The 10,540-nt window shown below is 39.9% G+C and overlaps 1 protein-coding gene across 1 annotated transcript; it reads left to right on the top strand.

Moving 5' to 3' along the window:
* Nucleotides 1-9,368: 9,368 nt before the first annotated feature.
* LOC141718656 (secreted RxLR effector protein 161-like) lies at nt 9,369-10,103 on the top strand. The gene has a single exon (XM_074521036.1). The coding sequence runs from the start codon at nt 9,369-9,371 to the stop codon at nt 10,101-10,103; it is 735 nt and encodes a 244-aa protein (XP_074377137.1).
* The last annotated feature ends 437 nt before the right edge of the window (nt 10,104-10,540 follow it).

Below are 10,540 nucleotides of genomic sequence, written 5' to 3'. Positions count from 1 at the left end.
ATCACAGTCGAACTATAGTACAAAAAGAGTCTTGGAATTGATATATGGTGACCTCTGTGGCCCGATAACACCAACAACTCCTGCAGGAAACAAGTACTTTTTTCTATTGGTGGATGATTTCAGCCGTGCCATGTGGGTTTTCATGTTAAAAACCAAAGACGAAGCCTTCGAGGTTTTTAAAAGATTCAGAGCACAAGTTGAAGATGGTATGGAAAAGAAAATAAAAACATTGAGAACTGACAGAGGAGGGGAGTTCATGTCCAAGCAATTCATGTCTTATTGTGAGGAAGCTGGAATCAACAGGCAATTCACGACCCCTTTCTCTCCACAGCAGAATGGAATCGTGGAGCGGAGGAATAGAACTGTGGTAGAAATGGCTAGAAGCTTTTTAAAGGAGAAACGCTTACCCTCTATGTTCTGGGGTGAGGCAATTCGTCATTCTGTGTATATCCTTAACAGATTGCCGACGAGAGCTGTGTCCGATATTACTCCATATGAAGCCTGGTCAGGTTACAAGCCACAGATCGGACATATCCGAGTTTTCAGCTGTGTTGCCCACATGAAGATTCCAAATGCATACACTAAAAAACTCGATGATCGTAGTAAGCCTGTAATTCATCTCGGTAAAGAGCCAGGTACAAAAGCATACAGGGTGTACCATCCAGTGGCAAACACAATCCATGTAAGTCGAGACTTGGTCTTTGAGGAATCTAAAATGTGGTCGTGGGAGAAACATAAGGAAGTGCAGATCACTCACCCTGAAATGTTTGTTGTTCAGAACATATCTGTGACAGAATCAGCCGAGAATACAAGCGAGGAGGAAACATTCACATCTCAAAGTGCGAGCTCAGACAATACAAATGAACATACAACAGAAACTGAAAACTCTCAATCATCTGAGACACTCTCTGATCTAGATTCCACCAGCAGCGAACCCAGAAACTACAGATCATTGACAGATATTTATGACAATACAGAAGAGATAGAGCTTGACGAAGAACTGTACCTCATGGGAGTGGATGAGCCTGTGTGCTATGAACAGGCAGCAAAAGAAACGGAGTGGAGGAAAGCTATGAAGAAAGAGATGGAGGCTGTTGAGAAAAATAAAACTTGGGAGTTGACAGAGTTACCTGCTGGACATAAGGCTATTGGTCTGAAGTGGATATTCAAATTGAAGAAGGATGCTAACGGAAGAATTGTGAAACACAAGGCTAGAATCGTGGCTAAAGGATATGTACAGAAACATGGGGTTGACTTCGAGGAAATCTTCGCACCTGTAACTCGACTTGAAACCGTCAGATTGCTTCTTGCTTTGGCTGCTAAAAATGGTTGGGAGGTGCACCATCTTGATGTAAAAACGGCATTCCTCAACGCGGAGATTCTTGAGGAAGTCTACGTCTCTCAACCGGAAGGGTTTAAGAAAGCGGGCCAGGAGCACTTAGTATACAAGCTGTTAAAAGCTTTGTATGGGCTACGACAAGCGCCCCGGGCATGGTATGCGAAATTAAACAAATGCCTTGAGGAACTGGGATTCATGAGATGTCCTGTTGAACATGCTATTTACACCAAAAGGGAGGGAGATGAGTTTCTGATCGTGGGTGTATATGTGGATGACTTACTAGTGACGGGTACAAGTGTGTCAATCATTCAAGACTTCAAGGCAAAGATGAGCAGCAGATTCGAAATGAGTGATCTAGGGAGATTATCCTATTACTGTTAGAAAATTAGGATTTTAGAGCTTAATTTAATTATGTTCTTGATGTTAATCCTAAAATCTAATGATTGGAAATTGTTCAATGATATTTGAACTTAAATTTTCATGTATGGTTTTAAGAATTTTCTTAATGAAATCCATATGAAATGAGAGTTGAAAGTAGCTTGGAAAAGCTTGGAAAAATTTGAGAATGTTTGTCCCACATTGAAATAAATAAAGGTGGGTGTGTGCTTTATATGGTATTACCCACATGAGTAGTATACAACTACTAAGGTGTGTGATGGTCCATTGTGTTGTTGTGTGCTTCACGCGCACACACACACACACACGCGCGCCCCGCCCCGCCACGCCACGCCACGCACCGCACCGCACCGGACCGGACCGGACCGGGTCGGGTCGAAGGGCGATTTGGGCGAATGTCTCGGCGTCTCGCGTACGCGAGGCGACCTGGGCGAGGATTTTATTTATTTGAGAATTATTGTAATTCGAATTTATTTATCGGTGATTGGATTATTGGGCTGGGTACTGAAATAGGCTAAGTCCTGCAAATAATCTGATCTGTAACAAGTTCTGAAATAAGAATCAGAACTTAAGAACTGATGAATAAAATCAGAACTTAACAAGTTCTGATATCAGAATCAGAACTTAAGAACTGATGAATAAAATCAGAACTTAACAAGTTCTGTTAAGTTCTGATATCAGAATCAGAACTTAAGTGCTGATGAGTCAAATCAGAACTTATCTTAAGTTCTGATTATAATGTGGGTGTTTAATATGAAAAGCTGTTACAAATAATTTAAATTCAAAAGCTGTTCAGTTTTGATTTTTTCATTAATGAATTCAAAATCTGATCAGTTTTTATTTTTTCATTAATGGAGCAGTTTAATTCAGACATTAAGTGTGTGGACAATTTCATTTTTCCTCTCCTATAAATAGAGGCTAAACTGAATGAATATGTAGACATAATATACACTACATTCTCATCTCTTCTCTTCAACCTCTCTGCATTTCTCTCCCATAAGTCCTGAAGTGCTGATATTTTCCGGCGACTGAGGTGCTGGTCGAAGTGGAGGTTTTTTTGTTGCTGCTGTTAACATAAACTCCGAGCTGTTTTATCCTGGTGGAGATATTGCGCACATCCCAAACGCAGCAGGTAGGGGGCAATAATCTCTTCAAGAGCAGCCAGGACTTCGAGCAAGGCCTGGTGACTCAGCTGTAATCATTTTCTTGGCATTTTGTATCTGTAAACCTTTATTTCAGTCACTGTTGAAAGCTATGGTTTCGGGTACATCTTTCTTTCTCTCTTCGTTATTTCAGTTACTGATTTTGTTTACCTGCATGTTTTGTTTTGTTAACTGTGGTCTTGGCCTAAACTTGTTAAATTCTTTATACACTTGCCTCTATGTTGCTATACTTGTTAGTGAGTTTATCAACATTCTTGAAGAGATTATTGGTTATTTAGAATTTAGCATAATGGTTAACGAAAGTGAGGTTATCGTTGGTGGTGGTAGCAGTTCGGGTGTAACTGCTGGGGCCATTGATTGGACCACCTATAGTTTCCCACAGGCTGTTGAACTAACCGGTTTACCGGAGAAATTCAACGGTGGCATTGGCTTTTCTCGCTGGCAGAAAAGGATGAAGTTGTGGTTGACTATAAAGGGTCTGTGGCCGGTTGTGGAATATGAGAAACCAGTAGTGGATCAAGAGAAGGCTGACACAGTTAAGGCTTTTGCGAAGTGGGCTGAGAAGGATGGAGTGGCTAGAGCGGCCATTCTGGCGGCACTAACAAACACTTTGTTTGATGTCTATTCTTCTGATGCCTACTCTGCAAAACTCTTATGGGAGAAGCTGGACCAGACACATAATACTGACTCACAAGGTCTAGAAAAGTATTCTGTGGCAAGGTTCCTCGAGTTCAAGCTGGTGGACAATAAGTCCATGACTGAGCAGGTGCATGAGTTCGAGATGATAGTGCATGCTTTGAAGGAGTCTGGAATGAATCTCCCGGAGAAGTTCAAGGTGATGAGTGTGATTGAAAAGCTCCCGAAGTCTTGGGAAGAGTTCTCTCTCTCCCTGAAAAGACAGAAAGGAGAGATCACCTGGACCAACCTTATGCTGGACATCTCGGTGCAAGAACAACACAAGTCCAAACAGGGACATGTGATGCCAACTGAACACGGTACCTCGAAGGTAAACATAGTAACTGTAGGACAAAAGAGGAAGGCTTTTGCTAAGAAAGCTAATAGTAATAAACCTAAGAGTGACAAGGACAAGGCCAAGAAACCCAAGGCAAACAAACCATGCTGGTCTTGTGGGCAGGTTGGGCACTGGAGTAAGGACTGCCCTACGAAGAAAGCGAAGAAAACCAAGGTAGCACAAGCAAATGTTGTGCTTGGAACCGCAAGTGGGTCTGTAGTGAACATGGTTGTTGGTGAGGCTACGGCTTCTGAAACCAACGTTGACCGGTATGTATCCTACAACCCTGTGATATTTTCTACCTATCTGTCAAATGAATGGTTGATAGATACTGGAGCTAATGTACATATTTGTGCTGATATTAGTTTATTTGTATCTTATCAACAGAGTCATAGCCTGACTGTGAAGATGGGGAATGCTAGTGCTGCTCAAGTACATGGAGTTGGAAACGTGGATCTGAAGTTCCCTTCAGGACGTATTCTATCTCTGACAAGAGTGCATCATGTTCCCGACATGCGTAGAAATATAATAAGTGGAAGCTGTTTAGTTTCTAGTGGTTTTGAAATCTCGTTCAAGTGTAATAAAGTAGTTCTTATTCACACTGGTACATTCTTTGGCAAGGGTTACTTGTCAAATGGTTTATTTGTTATTAATGCGGATCCCGTTTTGGGAAGTTTGAATAATAATGTTATTCCTACTGTTAATTGTATTGAATCCTCAAATATATGGCATGCTAGACTAGGTCATTTAAACTTTGGTGCTCTTAAGAACATGATGAACTTAGAGTTGATTCCAAAATATACCATAGAAAAGAATTCTAAATGTCAAGTATGTGTGTCTGCTAAACAAATAAGGAAACCTTTTCATAACATTGTTAGGGATTCAGACTTGTTAGATTTAGTACACACTGATATTTGTGAATTTGGTGGTGTGTTGACCAAGGACCAGTTTAGATACTTCATTACTTTTATAGATGATAGTAGTAGATATTGTTATGTTTATTTACTTAGACATAAGGATGAAGCACTTAGTAAATTCATTATATATAAAACTGAAGTAGAAAAACAAACTAGTAAGTTACTTAAAAGATTGAGATCTGATAGAGGTGGTGAGTATACGAGTAATGCTTTTAATGAATTTTGTGCAAACAATGGTATAGTTCATGAAGTTACTCCACCATACACACCTGAGTCTAATGGGGTTGCTGAGCGAAAGAACAGAACATTTAAAGATATGATTAATAGTATGCTTATTAACTCTGGGTTGCCTAAATACATGTGGGGAGAGGCTCTAAATACGGCTTGCCGTATTTTGAATAGAGTCCCTCTGAAACACATGGATAAAACACCCTTGGAGTTATGGAAAGGCAGGATGACTAGTCTTAAGTATCTTCGTGTGTGGGGGTGCCTTGCTAAGGTGCTTGTTCCTGAACACAAGAGAAAGAAACTAGGTCCAAAGACTGTTGACTGTATCTTTCTGGGCTATCTTGAAACCACTACAGCTATGAGATTTTTAGTGTTAAAATCTGACATAGATGGTATAGTGGCAAACACGATAGTTGAATTTCGAGATGCGACATTCTTTGAGGATGTCTACCCTATGAAGACTGGAATACCTGAAACGACTTCTGAGGAAGATCCTACTCACACATCAAGTTCTATTCCTGATCATGTGGAAAAGATGACAAATGTGGGGGCGGAACCTAGTAGTAGCTCTATTCCTAAGGAATTAGAGGAACCAAGGAGAAGTAAGCGTGCAAAAATAGTCAAGGATTTTGGAGGTGATTTCATCACTTACAATATCGAGGACGAACCTTTAACTTTCCGGCAAGCTATGGATTCTTCTGAGTCAAGGCACTGGAAGGGCGCTATCAAGAGTGAAATTGACTCTATTGTTTCCAATGGAACATGGGAGTTGGTTGATCTCCCTCCTGGGTGTTCTACTATTGGGTGCAAATGGGTCTTTAAAAGGAAGTTGAACCCTGACGGCTCAATAGATAAGTACAAAGCTAGACTGGTAGCTAAGGGTTTTAAACAAAAGGAAGGAATTGATTATTTTGATACATACTCTCCGGTTGCAAGAATGGTAACAATCCGAATGCTTATAGCATTGGCTTCAGTCCATGGTCTTATCATTCATCAGATGGATGTAAAGACGGCTTTTCTTCATGGTGAACTTGAGGAAGAGATTTATATGGATCAGCCTGATGGATTTGTTGCATCAGGCAATGAAAGGAAAGTATGTAAGTTGATCAAGTCCATCTATGGCTTGAAACAAGCTCCCAGAGATTGGCATAAAAAGTTTGATGAAACTATATTGCCTTTCAGTTATAAGATTAATGAAAGTGATAAGTGTGTCTACACTAAAGTTAAAGGTAATGAGTGTGTTATCTTGTGCCTATATGTGGATGATATTTTATTGTTTGGAACCAATATTGAGATTATTAACGAGACTAAAGAATTCTTGAAAAGGCATTTTGAAATGAAGGATATGGGTGAGGCAAGTGTGATTCTTGGAATCAAATTGATTCAGTCCACTGAAGGAATAACCTTGACTCAATCTCATTATATAGAGAAATCTATACTTGAGAAATATGGTTATTCACAGTGTAGAATCGCTAGTACACCTTATGATTCGAAAGTTGCCCTTGTCAAGAATACTTCAGGAGTGCCTGTGTCTCAGTTAAGGTATTCTCAGATTATTGGGAGCTTGCAGTATCTTGCTAACTGTACTAGACCAGATATTTCATATTCTGTGTCTAAATTGGCGAGATATACAAGCTGTCCAAACAGAACTCATTGGGATGCTCTTGATAGAGTACTTAGATATCTAAAAGGCACAATGTACCTTAGTTTACACTACAGGAGATTTCCTGGTGTGCTTGAAGGGTACAGTGATGCAAGTTGGATAGCTAAGAAGTCTGGTTCCAATGGAGTGACTGGATACGTGTTCACCTTGGCTGGTGGAGCAATATCCTGGAAGTCAAGCAGACAGACTATTGTTACTCGGTCTACTTTTGAGGCTGAGTTGTGTGCACTTGATGCCACAGGGACGGAGGCTGAATGGTTACACGGACTTATGTCTGCAATACCTGTAGTAAGCAGACCGCTTCCTGCTATTGCTATTCACTGTGATAGTCGAACAACTATCGACAAGATTAGCAGTAAAAAGCATAATGCTAAAACTAAGAGACACATCCAAGTTAGACTCAAGTCTATAAGGGGTTTAGTGACTGATAGGATCATAGCTATAGAGTTCATAGGAACTCAGAATAATATAGCTGATCCTCTTACTAAAGGACTAGAACCTGCAGTGGTCCTTAAGTCAAGGTTGGGGATGGGATTGTCAACCCATCATAATTCATCAACAGTGGGAACCCAATACACATGAGAGGAGATCCCTTGAAGTGTATTCAATGGGTAATAACAAGCTGTAAGGATGAGTTGGTAGTACCTTTGCTACATAGATGATACTACAGTATCTGAATCTATCCCCTGTAAACCTAGAAGGTACTGACACTGCCAGAAAAGCAAGAGTGTTGAAACTCTGAATGGGATCAAGTCATTTGACGAGATAGAGGCAGTATATCTCTGGAGATGCCCAGCTAAGCGAATGTAATTGTGTGGTCGCAATTAGAGGATAGGGTTAATCCTTGAAGCATTCGACGAACAGGATCGAGACATGACCATTAATGTCTCAAAGCCGTAGATTGGCACCATAACCTTTGACTTGTCGTCGTCTATGGAATATGGTTATACTAAACGGATTAAGATTCAAGGTGAAATATTCCATCTGAGTCCGATAGCCATTGAAGTAGAGGAAGTAGGAGGGTTCAAACCCGGAAGGGTACCGACTCTGAAAAACAAGTCATGATGGGAAATTGATCACATTTCTGTATGGATTTGTGGGGGATTGTTAGAAAATTAGGATTTTAGAGCTTAATTTAATTATGTTCTTGATGTTAATCCTAAAATCTAATGATTGGAAATTGTTCAATGATATTTGAACTTAAATTTTCATGTATGGTTTTAAGAATTTTCTTAATGAAATCCATATGAAATGAGAGTTGAAAGTAGCTTGGAAAAGCTTGGAAAAATTTGAGAATGTTTGTCCCACATTGAAATAAATAAAGGTGGGTGTGTGCTTTATATGGTATTACCCACATGAGTAGTATACAACTACTAAGGTGTGTGATGGTCCATTGTGTTGTTGTGTGCTTCACGCGCACACACACACACACGCGCGCGCCCCGCCCCGCCACGCACCGCACCGCACCGGACCGGACCGGACCGGGTCGGGTCGAAGGGCGATTTGGGCGAATGTCTCGGCGTCTCGCGTACGCGAGGCGACCTGGGCGAGGATTTTATTTATTTGAGAATTATTGTAATTCGAATTTATTTATCGGTGATTGGATTATTGGGCTGGGTACTGAAATAGGCTAAGTCCTGCAAATAATCTGATCTGTAACAAGTTCTGAAATAAGAATCAGAACTTAAGAACTGATGAATAAAATCAGAACTTAACAAGTTCTGATATCAGAATCAGAACTTAAGAACTGATGAATAAAATCAGAACTTAACAAGTTCTGTTAAGTTCTGATATCAGAATCAGAACTTAAGTGCTGATGAGTCAAATCAGAACTTATCTTAAGTTCTGATTATAATGTGGGTGTTTAATATGAAAAGCTGTTACAAATAATTTAAATTCAAAAGCTGTTCAGTTTTGATTTTTTCATTAATGAATTCAAAATCTGATCAGTTTTTATTTTTTCATTAATGGAGCAGTTTAATTCAGACATTAAGTGTGTGGACAGTTTCATTTTTCCTCTCCTATAAATAGAGGCTAAACTGAATGAATATGTAGACATAATATACACTACATTCTCATCTCTTCTCTTCAACCTCTCTGCATTTCTCTCACATAAGTCCTGAAGTGCTGATATTTTCCGGCGACTGAGGTGCTGGTCGAAGTGGAGGTTTTTTTGTTGCTGCTGTTAACATAAACTCCGAGCTGTTTTATCCTGGTGGAGATATTGCGCACATCCCAAACGCAGCAGGTAGGGGGCAATAATCTCTTCAAGAGCAGCCAGGACTTCGAGCAAGGCCTGGTGACTCAGCTGTAATCATTTTCTTGGCATTTTGTATCTGTAAACCTTTATTTCAGTCACTGTTGAAAGCTATGGTTTCGGGTACATCTTTCTTTCTCTCTTCGTTATTTCAGTTACTGATTTTGTTTACCTGCATGTTTTGTTTTGTTAACTGTGGTCTTGGCCTAAACTTGTTAAATTCTTTATACACTTGCCTCTATGTTGCTATACTTGTTAGTGAGTTTATCAACAATTACTTAGGAATTGAAGTCGAGCAAGGTGCTGATTACATAGAATTGAAGCAAGCAGCGTACGCAAAAAAAAGTTCTAGAGAAAGCAGGATTGGCAGGCTGCAATCCAGTCAAATACCCGATGGATCCCAAGGAATCAATGTCAAAGGATGAGAACGGTAAGCCTGTGAATTCTACTCTGTTCAAAAGTATAGTAGGTGGGTTACGTTACCTTGTAAATACGAGGCCAGATATTGCTTTTTCGGTTGGGATGGTGAGTAGGTTTATGGAAAAGCCCACCACGATGCACATGAATGCAGCAAAGAGAATTCTGCGCTACATAAAGGGTACAATTGATTTTGGCCTGGTATACACAAAGGAAGGTGGAAACAATATTCTCACTGGTTATTCTGACAGCGATATGGGTGGTTTTGTTGTTGACAGAAGAAGTACTGGAGGCATGGTATTCTACCTGAATGAAAGTTTAGTGACCTGGGTATCTCAAAAACAACGGTGCATTGCTCTCTCATCCTGCGAGGCGGAGTTCATGGCAGCAACAGCGGCTGCGTGCCAAGCTATTTGGTTACGGAACCTGTTGAAACAAATAACTGGAGATTTTGTTAGTCCTGTGGTTATATACATAGACAACAAATCCGCGATCGATTTGGCCAAAAATTCAGTGTTTCATGGCCGTAGCAAACACATAGATATCCGCTATCATTTTATCCGTGAATGCATTGAAAGGGGTGAGATAATTGTCAAGCATGTCAGCACGGAGTTTCAGCGAGCAGATGTGTTAACGAAGAGCCTCACTACTGTTAAATTTGAGAGAATGCGGAAACTACTGGGAGTGAAGGAGTTAAGCAAACAAGCTTAAATTAGGAGGGTGATTGTTGGGTTTTTAATTTAAGCTTGTTATTTTATTTAATGTAAGTTTCTTTTTACACATGCACGTGCCTGTTACTGCTGCATGTCTAGAGATCAGCTTGTGGAATTAGTCTTCACGTAGTAGAGATTTTATAGGAGTCCAGAGAAATAATGGTGTGTTTCAGTCGTGTTAGGAGAATCAGTTGTGTCCCTGGTTTTTAGCCATTATCAGCTAAACCAATCTCTTATATTGTACTGTTCTTCTTTTGAAATAAAACAGACGCTTACTAGTGCATCTATCTTGTTTTCTCTCAGATAAAGAAACACTTATATATATAAACTGGTATATACAGGTGCTATTTTTAACAGATATATGCTAAAAGTTTCTTGTAATTGACCTTGGAAAAACATTAGATAAGAAACAAATGTGTAATGAAAGTAACAAAA

Source organism: Apium graveolens, chromosome 1, assembly GCF_009905375.1.
Source record: "Apium graveolens cultivar Ventura chromosome 1, ASM990537v1, whole genome shotgun sequence".
NCBI lineage: Eukaryota > Viridiplantae > Streptophyta > Magnoliopsida > Apiales > Apiaceae > Apium > Apium graveolens.
Note: the sequence above shows the minus strand (reverse complement) of the source record. Positions and strands in the feature narration are given on the sequence as shown.

Excerpts from the sequence above, each read along its gene's own strand:
- LOC141718656 (XM_074521036.1), top strand. The coding sequence starts at position 9,369 with ATGGATCCCAAGGAATCAATGTCAAAGGATGAGAACGGTAAGCCTGTG.